The 13,814-nt window shown below is 42.1% G+C and overlaps 1 protein-coding gene across 1 annotated transcript in view; it reads right to left on the reverse strand.

Annotated features, from left to right (window-relative positions):
• NEDD4 (NEDD4 E3 ubiquitin protein ligase) overlaps positions 1-13,814 on the reverse strand; it is a 430,182-nt gene that overhangs the window by 317,903 nt on the left and 98,465 nt on the right. Inside the window, exon 3 of the mRNA XM_053717506.1 lies at positions 8,093-8,171. Coding sequence (XP_053573481.1) covers positions 8,093-8,171 — 79 coding nt within the window. The remainder of the gene's footprint in view (positions 1-8,092; positions 8,172-13,814) is intronic.

Genomic DNA, 13,814 nt, shown 5'->3' on the forward strand with positions numbered 1-13,814 from the left:
TTGGAAACATTTTTTTAAATATAGGAGGGGTGAAAAGGGCACACCGGGTCTATCCCACTCCTTGTTAACAATTTCTGTAAGCCTTTTAGGTATAGGAAAAACGTCAGTACACGCCGGTACCGCAAAATATTTATCCAGCCTACATACTTTCTCTGGAATTGCAACCGTGTTACAATCATTCAGAGCCGCTAATACCTCCCCTAGTAATACACGGAGGTTCTCAAGCTTAAATTTAAAATTTGAAATGTCTGAATCCAGTTTACTTGGATCAGATCCGTCACCCACAGAATGAAGCTCTCCGTCCTCATGTTCTGCAAATTGTGACGCAGTATCAGACATGGCTCTATTATTATCAGCGCACTCTGTTCTTACCCCAGAGTGATCGCGTTTACCTCTTAATTCTGGCAATTTAGATAGTACTTCAGTCATAACATTAGCCATGTCTTGCAAAGTGATTTGTATGGGCCGCCCTGATGTACTTGGCGCCACAATATCACGCACCTCCTGAGCGGGAGGCGAAGGTACTGACACGTGAGGAGAGTTAGTCGGCATAACTTCCCCCTCGTTGTCTGCTGATATTTTTTTAACATATAAAGGTTTGACTTTTATTCAAAGTAACATCTATACATTGAGTGCACAAATTTCTATTGGGCTCCACATTGGCCTTTAAACATAATGAACAAACAGATTCATTTGTGTCAGACATGTTTAAACAGACTAGCAATAACACTAGCAAGCTTGGAAAAAAAATTTTAAATAAATTTACAAGCTATATAAAAAACGCTACTGCGCTTTTAAGAAAACATAAAAATGTGACAGTTGAATTAACAATGAACCAAATATGTTAAAACAACCAAATTTTAACAGAAAATGTATAAAGTTAGCAGAGGATTGCACCCACCAGCAAAAGGATGATTAACTCCTTAATACCCAAAACGGATAACAGTTGAAATAATAAACGTTTTTATCACAGTCAAACACACTGTCACAGGTCTGCTGTGACTGATTACCTCCCTCAAAACTAGTTTTGGAGACCCCTGGGCTCTGTAGAGACGTCCTGGATCATGGAGGAAGAAATAGGAAGACTGTGACTAAATTTCTACTGCGCAATAAAGCGCTAAAATAGGCCCCTCCCACTCATATTACAACAGTGGGGAAGCTCAGTAAACTGTTTTTATTCAGAAAAAAAACGACAGCCATGTGGTAAAAATCATGCCCATAAAGTTTTATCACCAAGTACCTCAGAAAAAACGATTAACATGCCAGTAAACGTTTTAAAAATTGAGAATTATGAAGTGTTATTAATAAGCCTGCTGCTAGTCGCTTTCACTGCAGTGCAGGCTCAAATATTACTGTATTTTCTTAGTGAAATTCCATTCCCCAGAAATACCTCAGAGTATACATACATACATATCAGCCTGATACCAGTCGCTACTACTGCATTTAAGGCTGCACTTACATTACATCGGTATTAGCAGTATTTTCTCAGTCAATTCCATTCCTTAGAAAATAATTTACTGCACATACCTCCTTGCAGGTGGGCCCTGCATGCTATCCCCTGTTCTGAAGTTACCTCACTCCTCAGAATGGCCGAGAACAGCAAGTGGATCTTAGTTACGACCGCTAAGATCATAGACAAACTCAGGTAGATTCTTCTTCTAATGCTGCCTGAGAACAAACAACACACTCCGGTGCCGTTTAAAATAACAAACTTTTGATTGAAGAAATAAAAACTAAGTTTAACACACCACAGTCCTCTCACACGTCCTATCTTTAGTTAGGTGCAAGAGAATGACTGGATATGACGTAGAGGGGAGGAGCTATATAGCAGCTCTGCTTGGGTGATCCTCTTGCACTTCCTGTTAGGGAGGAGATATAATCCCATAAGTAATGGATGACCCGTGGACTGACTACACTTAACAGGAGAAATTGTATGCTCTATCTGAATCATGAAAGAACAAAAATTGGGTTCAGTGTCCCTTTAACTTGATGGTTTTTATAGGATAGGTAATCAAGTGAAAATCCTTCTACCCTTAAAGGAACAGGCTAGATGAGGAATGGCATTATAGCGTTTAAGAGTAGTGAATCTCAAAGCAACAGTTGCTAATCACAAAAAATTAAGTCTCAGAAGCCTATGGCAACTAATCCTTTTAAACCGAAGGTGGGATCACTAAACAGTGTATATCTTTCCCCTATCTCTCTTGAGCTTATCCTTCCAATCTTACCTAGAAGACTCTGGTATACTCTTGCAAGAAATCTTTAAAAAGATATTGAGAAACACTTCCTCCAATAAAAGATTTCTTTCATCAAGGCCAGTTCTTCATCTTTATCTCTAAAAGATCTTTAAGAGCATGACATGGTGCAGACAGAAAACAATCTGTCTGAGGAGGTGCATTATTTTATTATACGAGCTAGAAAAGTGAATTCAAACTCAAGTGATGAACTCTCAGTAAAGAAGACAGTACAAGTATGTGGATCTCACATATCTTGGAAGTCCTGAATCCATCTATGGAACCAAATAGGTTGAATCTCTAATAATAATTAAGTTTTCTTAAACTTCATGGAAAGTTAAACCTCTAAATTCAATTTTTGCTCCTCCTAGGCAATTATTACACATGGGAAAACTAACACATTTTATATTTGGCATTGTATGCATTGACCCTTCCTCTGATTTAGCATTTACAATATAGATGTCATGGATACCAGACAGCTAAGGCTACCCCCCACCCCCCTACTACATGGCTCACTCCCTGTTACATTAGATTTGGCCATTTCATGGCTTATGGGATCTCCCAGATGTGTGCTATGTGTTGTTTTGCTGTGTACACTTGGTCATGGAAGAGCTGATCTATAACCGGGAAAAACCCTTCTAGGCTGTCCGGGCTCCTGAAACTCCTGGTCGGCCACCTTACAACTGACACCCGGCTAATCCGTCTCAGGCTGGCCGGGCTCCTGGAACTCCCAGTCGGCCACAGAACAGCAGGACACCCGCTAACTTTACCCCAGGTCGCTCCAGCGGCCCTTTGCCCCAGAGCTCCGATCTTTTGGGAATTGGTAGCCCTTAGGGAAGACAAGAGGTGGGGGGATTACCGGAGGGGAGCTCCTTTGGGAACCAGGGTTTTTGGACAGCCCTACCCCCATAAATTCAATGGTCTCTGGTACCAAGTAATGAATCACACCGCTTTTTGGACTGTGGCATCTGGGGACCGAGAGCTTTCAAATGACACCCTGGAAGTCCCGCCACTCCCCCTGGATCTCCTTGAAACCGTCACATCTGGCTCCTGGGATTCTGTGGGACTATGGCTGCTATAGAGGCGCCGGTCTGTTGTGGGATTGTCCAGTGTCTAATCAAGATGAGCTTTGTGTATAAAAGAGTGTTTTCCAATAAAATCAGTTCCTGTTTAACCTGAATGCTAGTATGTCTAGTTATTTGGGTGGGCTCCTGCTAAAATCACTTTCCTGGGCTACATAGCAGACTGTTCCCGTCAGAGGAAGGACCCTCTGGCAGAGCTACCTAGTCTGGGTAGCCGGATTCTGCCACAGGGTGGAACCGTAAATACTGGTGCTGACAGGCATCAGGGGTGGCTACAGGCTGTGGTCACAAGCCAGCTACATAGCTGCAGTCGGCAGGGAGGAAGCAGGACCCGTTTGGTGGAGCTACCCAGTTGGGGTAGCAGGGGTATCCGTCACATTAGCTGGCAGCGGTGGGATCTGCTTCTTCCACACTATTCATGCTGACAGAGGAGAAGGGCCACAGTAGCCGGTAACTATGGAAGTCGAATTTCTAAGAAGAGTACAGGAGGTGCTGGCCCAGCTGGTCGGCCCTATTTACCTACAGGACGGGCTGGAACAGAGGGACCTGATCCGCCGGGACCTCTGGTTGGAGGCTCATCAACAGAAGCGGGACAATGGAAAGGTCCTTCCCACGAATGACACGAGATTCCTGGTTCAGCGGACCTTGAGTGCCTTTCCTGGGAAAACAGCCAAAGAAGGAATGGATATCTGTTCTACATAGACTGGTCCAGCAAGAGATGTGGGTGGAGGAAGGCTATCGGGCCCTCCAATGGCTCGCTATGCAAGTGCAGCCATGGCTGGAGGATGGCTCCCCCACAGGGGGCTTTGGCTTCGACGGCCCTGGATTGCTATTTACAAAAAGGACAGAGGACCCACAGTTTGGGAGGATATCTCTGGGCTCCAAGAGGAACTGCTGGATCTCTTGGAGGAATCCTGGCTACTAGATGATCTGGATTTTATAAGTGACCAGGAAGAGGCACTAGTCAAGGAATACAAGAGGCTGCTAGATCTCGTTAGGCAGTGTGCCAAGGCTATACAGATCTGGGGTGCAGCCCTCTGGGATTCATGCAGCTCAACCATGGAGGAGTGGCAACAAAGAAAAAGGGAACCAGGGCTGCTGGATCCCGATCAGCAGTCTGGCTCCGAGCTTATGGTCTTGGACCAGGGGGCCACCCTAGCAGAAGCGCTGGCAACAGGGCAGAGAGCCGCCGGCCTCTGCCCAGCCCCTGCAACAGCTTCAGGAAACCAGGGAGAGGAGGTAGGCGTCCTCCCTTCCCTTACACAGAACCCCTTCCTGGGAGAGGAGACAGTCGGTCTCTCTCCCCAGCAGCAGAGCCAGGAGCAGGGAGAGGAGACAATCGATCTCTCTCCCAAGTGGCAGAGCCATCCCCTGGGAGCAGAGGTAGTCATCCTCCCTCCCCGTAAGCAGAACCCCTTCCTGGGAGAGGAGACAGTCTGTCTCTCTCCCCAGCGGCAGAGCCATCCCCTGGGAGCTGAGGTAGTCGTCCTCCCTCCCCTTACGCAGAACCCCTTCCCGGGAGAGGATGTAGTCGTCCTCCCTCCCCTTACGCAGAATCCCTTCCCGGGAGAGGAGACAGTTGGTCTCTCTCCCCAGCGGTAGAGCCAGGAGCCGGGAGAGGAGACAGTCGGTCTCGCTCCCCAAGCGGCAGAGCCATCCCCTGGGTGCGGAGGTAGTCGTCCTCCCTCCCCTTACGCAGAACCCCTTCCTAAGAGAGGAGACAGTCGGTCTCTCCCCCCAGCGGCAGAGCCAGGTACAGGGAGAGGAGACAGTCAGTCTCTCTCCCCAACAGCAGAGCCATCCCCTGGGAGTGGAGGTAGTCGTCCTACCTCCCCTTATGCAGAACCCCTTCCTGGGAGAGGAGACAGTCGGTCTCTCTCCCCAGCAGCAGAGCCATCCCCTGGGAGTGGAGGTTGTCGTCCTCCCTCCCCTTACACAGAACCCCTTGCAGGGAGAGACGGATGTCGATAACTGTCCCCAGCGGCAGAACCCCATCCCAGGGGAGGAGACAGTCGGTCTCCCTCCCCAGTGGCAGAGCAGTTTCCTATGGAGCGGAGGTAGCAGACCTCCCTCCCCAGCGGTAGATCTCCTTCTCGGGAGACAGTCTCTCCCCTCAGTAGCTTGGCAGAGTCTCTACCCTTTTCTCGTCCCAGAGTATTTCTCACAGGGGGCAGACCAGGGGGTAACCGCTCATGCAGTTGGTGGCACAAGTTTGGGCACCCGAGTTTTGCTTGCCCCATCAAGGAGCAACTTCCAGCTACAGCTGGGAAACCGGCAATGGCTTTGTTGGATACCCGCCCCTGCAGTTGGTGCCACAAGTTTGGGCACCCGAGTCTTTCCTGCCCCACCAAGGAGCAACCTCACCCTCCAGTCTGGGGTGGGAATACAGCTGGGAAACCGGCACTAGATTTGATTGTGAGTGGGTCAGCCGGTACTCAACTGAGTGTCACAGAGGGAGGCAGTGTGGCCATGGAACTTAAGGACACTGGAATTTGTGGGAGAACAACTGTTTGGGAGCCGGCCTTGGCAAACTTGTTTGGGACGTTGCATCGTGTGACTGTCCCTGCGCCTAGGGTGCAGGGGATAGACGCCAGCAGAAACCCCCCAGGAGGCCCCAAGCCTAGGAGAGATAAGATAACCTCTCCCAGCAACCGAGAAGTGGAGGGCCACCGTCTGAAAGCCCCAGGCTGACCCGTTAAGGGTCTAGCCGGGCCTGCCGAACAGGAGAGGGGGATATGTCACAGATACCAGAGAGCTAAGGCTACCTTCCACCCCCCTACTACATGGCGCACTCCCTGTTACATTAGATTTGGCCATTTCATGGCTTATGGGATCTCCCAGATGAGTGCTATGTGTTGTTTTGCTGTGTACACTTGGTGATGAAAGAGCTTATCTATGACCAGGAAAAAACATTCTAGGCTGGCCGGGCTCCTGGAACTCCCGGTCGGCCACCTTACAACTAACACCCGACTAACCTGTCTCAGGCTGGCCGGGCTCCTGGAACTCCTGGTCGGCCACAGAACAGCAGGACATCCGCTAACTTTACCTCTGGTCGCTCCAGCGGCCCTTTACTCCAGAGTTCCGCTCTTTTGGGGATTGGTAGCCCCTAGGGAGGACAAGAGGTGGGGGATTAGTAGCCCCTACGGAGGACAAGAGGTTTGGGGATTACCGGAGGGGAGCTCCTTTGGGAACCGGGGTTTTTGGACACTCCTACCCCCATAACTTCAACGGGCTGTATATCTTGTCCCCAGTAACGAATCACAACGCTTTTTGCACTGTGGACCGAGAGCTTTCAAATGACACCCTGGAAGTGCCGCTGTTCCCCCGGGATCACCCCGAAACCGTCACATCTGGGTCCTGGGATTCTGTGGGACTATGGCTGCTATGGAGGCGCCGGTCTGTCTGGAGGGGTGGGAATGGCGGGATTGTCCAGTGTCTAATCAAGATGAGCTTTGTGTATAAAAGAGTGTGTGTTTTCCAATAAAATCAGTTCCTGTTTTACCTGAATGCTAGTATGTCTAGTTATTTGGGTGGGCTCCTGCTAAAATCACTTTCCTGGGTTACACAGCAGCCTGTTCCAGGCAGAGGAAGGACCCTCTGGCAGAGCAACCTAGTCTGGGTAGCCCGAGTCTGCCACAGGGTGGGACCCTAAATACTGGTGCTGACCGGCATCAGGGGTGGCTACAGGCTGTGGTCACTTGCCAGCTACATAGCTGCAGTCGGCAGGGAGGAAGCAGGACCCGTTTGGCGGAGCTACCCAGTTGGGGTAGCCGGGGTATCCGTCACAATAGATATTTTTAAATGTAACTCTAAAGACAATGTTCATGTTGAAGGAAACACGCCTATGTCAGACATCTTAAAGATCTCTAAAAGATCTTTAAGAGCATGACATGGTGCAGACAGAAAACAATCTGTCTGAGGAGGTGCATTATTTTATTATGGGAGCTAGAAAAGTGAATTCAAACTCAAGTGATGAACCCTCAGTAAAGAAGACAGTACAAGTCTGTGGATCTCACAGGTATCTTGGAAGCCCTGAATCCATTTCTGTAATCTATGGAACCAAATAGGTTGAATCTCTAATAATAATTAAGTTTTCTTAAACTTCATGGAAAGTTAAACCTCTAAATTCAATTTTTGCTCCTCCTAGGCAACTATTACACATGGGAAAACTAACGCATTTTATATTTGGCATTGTATGCATTGACCCTTCCTCTGAATTAGCATTTACAATATAGATATTTTTAAATGTAACTCTAAAGACAATGTTCATGTTGAAGGAAACACGCCTATGTCAGACATCTGCAATGCACCAGTGTTCTTAGCACCAAAAGCCCTACTGTATGTCCAAAATTCCTCTAATGCAAGTTCTGGCCACAGAATGTTTCAGTGGAGTGTGATGGGTTTAACCTTGCCCATCCGTCTGCCTGGAAGTGAAGCTGATCTCTCTGGTTTACGTTTATAATATTTTCAGTAAAGAAATAGAATTTACTGAAAGTAAACCGAAAGATGTTTGTTGTTTCTCTCTCATCCAAAATTTAAAATCACCCTCAATATTTTATGGATTCTATGCACCAGTTAGAGTTAAACACAATTTTCTGGCTTTTTATTAATTATTTACATATATTAGTTGAACAGTTGTTGTCTATATTAGAGGTGTCCTTAACCACCAATAAGCAGCAAACATTGTGAAAGGAATAATCCTAGAAATAAGAAACTAGGATCTTGCAGACTGGATTTGGTCTCTATATGACATAGCAAAAATATACATAATGCTCTAACCTTTTTGATGGTTTTTGTTTGTACGCTTGTCAAGATTCCTTCTGCAGGATCATACAATGTCATTTTCACATAAGGATCACTTTAAAGAGAAAAAAAATCAAGTTATTACTTCAAAAGATAACCATTGGCTTCACTCCAGCCTACAAATATTTCTGGAATGTTGTTTATAATACTGACCAAAACTGCTCATGTATAGAAAAAATGTGTTAAATAACTTTTCTTCAAAACAACATTTTAAATTTTTTATTTATAGTATAAGAATAACATTTAATTTTGTATCTAAAAGCAAAAAATCAGCACTGATAACTTTATAGGCCTCATGAAAAAGGTTCATCAAACTTTTCTCACACTTTTTCCATTGCAAAACATGTTCAATTGCTATATTTTATATATAAAAAAAGGCAATACACAGAATATACAATTAATTTAATATAAAATTATACCTAGAGTTTGCCAAATCATTTCTGCTTGCCCAATAGATTGGGTTTATGATAACCTACTAATTGGATAGTAACATAGGTTATTTCTCCTCATTAAAGGGACACTTAACTCCTGATAAAAATCATTAAAAATAACATTTTCTTATGAATTAAAATGAAGTAATCTCTGCTGTCTGCTTTATTTGTTCAGTTTACCCCAAAGTGTTGAAAAAGATTGCTTTGAAGATGAATGCTAATAAGGTGCTTGATTCTCCCATGTATGGTGCCATATTGTGACATACAATATATTGGGGCACAGCAGTCATGTGACTCAATGCAGAGTCACATGACGCACTAAATAGACTGAATAACTCATGCTGCAAATACTTTTTCCTGGAGATTTGTTCTATAAAATATTTTATTTTTATAAATCTACATTACATATATACATATATTACTGTATATATGTAATGTAGATGTATGAAAATAAAATATTGTATAGAACAAATCTCCAGGAAAAAGTTATTCGCATAGAATTCAGATAGAACAAGCAATTTTAAATAACTTTACAATTTACTTTTATTATCAAAAAAGAAATATATATAATTGAATAAATGAAAGTGTTAGAAATTTTATTTGCAAGGCTTTTAACATACAAAAGGATATTAAATATGCTGTTCTTAAATTTAAAGGAACAGAACTACATTTTTGTGTAAGCACAGTACTTATCAGCAACTAAATTGTTAATTTTTTAAAAAAACATTTGAATTGTCATCCTTAAAAAATTGAACTGCTTTACAGTCCTGAGACATACCCTCTTATCTTATCTATTCTGCTGAGGCCAATTAGAGATAGATACAAATAAGCTACTGCAAAGATCAAACAATCTCTTTGTAGAATGTATGAGAGTTAAATTACAAGAAGAGACTCTTAAAATGACACGCACTAACTGAATCATGGTTTCATTTTCACATGTCCCTTTTTACTTTTTTTCTTCCTTTTTTTGCAGGTGCTAAGCACATAGGTATATGCAAGTGATAGTGCAATAATAAAATGGTCTAACACACAGCATTCATATCTCTTTAAGACTCGTCGGAACAGGATCTTGTCAGCTGTAAAGGCTTTGATAATCGACCCTATTTTGGAACCAAAAGCATAGACTTATACATGCATTCATAGACTTACACATGCATTCAATTAATCCCTTAAAGTGAATGTAAAGTTTGACGAAAGTGTGCCTGGTTTTTAAAAATCCTAATAAAAATAGGGGCACTTTCATTCATCAAACTTTACATTTCACTCGTTTTGTTAAAATACTTGAATTTTATTCTTGAAAGCCGCTCCAGCACTTCCCCGCCCGTCGCAAGCCTCTTCATACGTCAGCAATGACTAATCCGGCTTCCTCCAATCACGGCTTCAACCCCAGAGCAAACATTGCCTGAGGCCAAGTCGTGATTGGAGGAAGCCGGATTTGTCATTTTTGCCATATGAAGAGACTTGAGATGGGCGGGGGAAGTGCTGGAGCGAGTTTGATGAATGAAAGTGCCCCTGTTTTTAATATTAAATCAAATTTTGCTTTGTTCACTTGGTGTGCTTTGTTGAACAGTAAAGCTAGATAGGCTCATAGGACCTCAGGAGTATGAACATGTCTTTAGAAGAACTCTATGGCAGCAAACTACACATGAGTCTAACTAAATTCAGGCTTGTGTCACTGATTTCCACATAACTCTGGGAACTGTCCTTAAAAGGCAAATGAGCCATCTAAATTAATTGAGCAAAAACACTCAAAATATAACAGCTTTAATTGTAACATGTTTAATTAATCTGCTTTAATGTGCACAATATGATTTGGTTATATTTAAAGGAATAGTCTAGTCAAAATTAAACTTTCATGATTCAGACCCAGGTGCTAAACCAAAAAAGGAGCCGGCTCCTATGCTTACATTCTTGCTTTTTCAAATAAAGATAAAAAGAGAACGAATAAAAATGTATAATAGGAGTAAATTAGAAAGTTGCTATGTGAATCATTAAAGTTTCAGTTTGACTAGACTATTCCTTTAATAATTAGTCAGTCAGCTTATCCATAGGTTTTCTGAAGGAGTAATAGTACACATGGATAATCTGTATATTTTCACCTTCCAATTCAGAAACTCCTTAAACCGCTGTAAAAGACTCAGTGAAAATGTGTAATAATTCTAGACAGTTACACTGCTTATCACACAAAATCTGACACAATGTAATAAATGGTAAAAAAAAAGAAAAAGTTTACAGTCAGTCTTCTCACAAATTCCTGAAAATCCTGGAAAAAGAAAGGCCTTAGGCAACGCAAGAAAATAAAAATAATAATACTCAGAGCATGTAATTTTAAGACTATTGACCCTGCAGCGCTGTATGTTTAACCCCTGCACACTGCTACATCGTGAGACTAGGGCTGCTGATTGGATCAGCAGTGATTTCCGTTGTGGACCAATAGTATTTCTACTGTGTGTTTAACCCAGTTGCAGGGGTTAAACACAGCGTTTATAGTCTTAAAATGACATGCTCTAACAGATCCAAACTTTTCATGTTGGTGACACACTTTTTAGACCTACGTCATTTCGTGACACAGTAATTCAGTTGTACTAGCAAAAAGGACGTTAAACTAACTTTAAGCTTCCACTTCCTATCAATATATTAAGAGCAGGAGCAGAAATGCACTTCCGGGAGCTAGCTGCAAAAAAACCCCAACACTTTGACTTCTGCTGAGCGTTTAAGCTGCCGCCCTCAGAGCTCTGCAAGTCTGACTGACTACTGCCCGCGCTGCAAACACACTGCTATCCCACTCACTGACTACACATGCAGATTGAGGAGACTACACGTGCAGTCAGGAGCCAATGTGCCACCAAAGCCGCCAATGGGAATAGTTTCAGTTCCCACTGAGCTGCGCCAATAGGTTAGGATGATCTGTGACCCATTAGGTATCAATCACGTGTCAACCATGTGATATGCGTAGCAGGCAGGCGGAATGTTGGAAACCAAAAATAAAATGTAAAAGAAATTTAAAAAAAATTTGTGCTGAAGCAGGGACACACTTACACACTGCCGCCGACACACTAATATGTCACGACACACAGTTTGGAAAGCACTGGATTAGAGCATGTCATTTTTCAACTATAATGACCCTTTAAAGGGACACTAAACCCAATTGTTTTCTTTCACGATTCAGATAGAGAATACAATTTTAAACAAGTTTCCAATTTACATCTATTATCTAATTTGATTCATTTTTTAGATATCCTTTGTTGAAGAAAGAGCAATGCACATGGGTGAGCCAATCACACGAGGCATCTATGTGCAGCAGCCAATCAGCAGCTACAGAGCCTATCTAGATATGCTTCTCAGCAAAGAATATCAAGAGAATGAAGCAAATTAGAAAATAGAAGTAAATTAGAAAAGTTGTTTAAAACTGTATGTCGTTTCTGAATCATGAAAGAAAAAATTTGGGTTTCATGTCCCTTTAATGAAAAAAAACAATCGTTGCAGAGCTACATCTACCTGATATGGCCAGAGACTGTTATATTCACATACATTGCAGACAAATACTTTTCTCCTTGGCCAAATACATTTTAATATTGTACCATATAACTACAAATCATCTCAGGCAGGTAGGTTTTTTTCTCCTTCAGCTAAGCCTACCATGCAATAACTACCACTAATACAAACACACACATTTTATTTTATTTTTTGTTATAATTCTTTTTATTGGGAAACACAGGTATACAATACAATACGCAGTAAGGCAAGGAAACAGGTACAGGGTGTAGCCATCATTCTAAAAATAAATATCAATCGTCTAGATAAAGATATAATCATCACATACAGTGAAACTAAAGTGACAGGCACAATCTAAACAGTAAGAAGTTTCTAATGTACCTGCATTTGTAATAAAAAAGGTAGAGCACGTATACACATAAAAAGGAGTAGAGCATTCTACTGTACTCCAACGCATTATGCATAGAGAAAGTTGTAATAAACAGATGAAAAATCAGGAAGGATTCATATAAGAAATTTGTTATACTTTACAATATAATTTGCGCTGGAGTATATTTAAGGTAAACACATTGAATTATTTGTTTATCCATTGCGGTATTGTTAGCACTAGTATGTACAATGATAAATTACCCATGCTTCTCACTAGTTCTTTTAAAACAAATGAAATCACAAAATCAGGTGCTGTAACTATTTTCAAGCTCAATCAAGTGCTTGATATATATCACCTTTAAGATAGCAAGCTGTGAGACCCTACGCAAAATATGAGTTTAATCTATCTGTATATAAAATCTCAAAATGACAATATAAGAGGAAAACATCTGTGTGTAGGATTAATAAGTCTAATGTCTGAGGTTACTAAAGGCCAGCTGACTCCTTGAAATGGTGGAGCATTACATAATTAAAGGGACAGTCTTCACCTTAGTCATCTTAAAGTCTTAACTTAGATTAAGCTAAAAATAACCTTCTGCTCCCCTTTCTATATCATACAACAGGAACAGAAAAAAAGTTATTTTAAAATGAATATTCTTTCTGGCCACTTTGAAATGGCTTCCAAGCTCCACCCACTGATGACATCACTAACTGGACTGCAAAGGCTAACTAGTTACAAAAGAGTGCATAGATTTAGCCCAGATCGTGATGTCATCAGTGGGCAGAGCTTGGCAGCCATTTCAAAGTAGACAAACAATATTAATTTTAAAATAACTTTTTTACTGTTACTGTTGCATGAACTTGAAAGGGTGCAGGAGGCTAATTGCAGCTTAATTTAAGGTAAGACTTTAAGATGACTAAAGTGTAGACTGTCCCTTTAAGATGTAGGATTCAACAAATGAAAAGAGCAGAGCTAAAGTAATTTAGCAATTTTAAAAAGAGCTGATCTCTTAAATAAGTAATTAGTAAAGTGATCTGGGATAGCAATTTGCAGTGGTACTATAGGTCACAGCATCAGAAAATTAAGTTCCATATTTACAACTCAAATAGCAAATAGGGGCAGATAGAGTAATGCATCACAGGTCGTATCAATCTGCCCCATAGACTCCCTAGATTGGAAAAAATTCTGGTGTAAAGACAACACAAGTGTCAGTAATATGTCTAAAAACACCCTATATAAGAAAACAAATTACTACCATACTCCTTAGAGTTCTATAATTAGGGGACATAAAATATGGACTGAACCATTTGCTAAGTAGCAGCTATAAATGTGTGCGTGGACTTAGTTAAGAAAAAGCTAAAGGATCCTGATAAGAAGAACCTATATAACATTAATAACTTGT

The sequence above is a fragment of the Bombina bombina genome, chromosome 6 (assembly GCF_027579735.1).
Source record: "Bombina bombina isolate aBomBom1 chromosome 6, aBomBom1.pri, whole genome shotgun sequence".
Classification (NCBI taxonomy): Eukaryota; Metazoa; Chordata; class Amphibia; order Anura; family Bombinatoridae; genus Bombina; species Bombina bombina.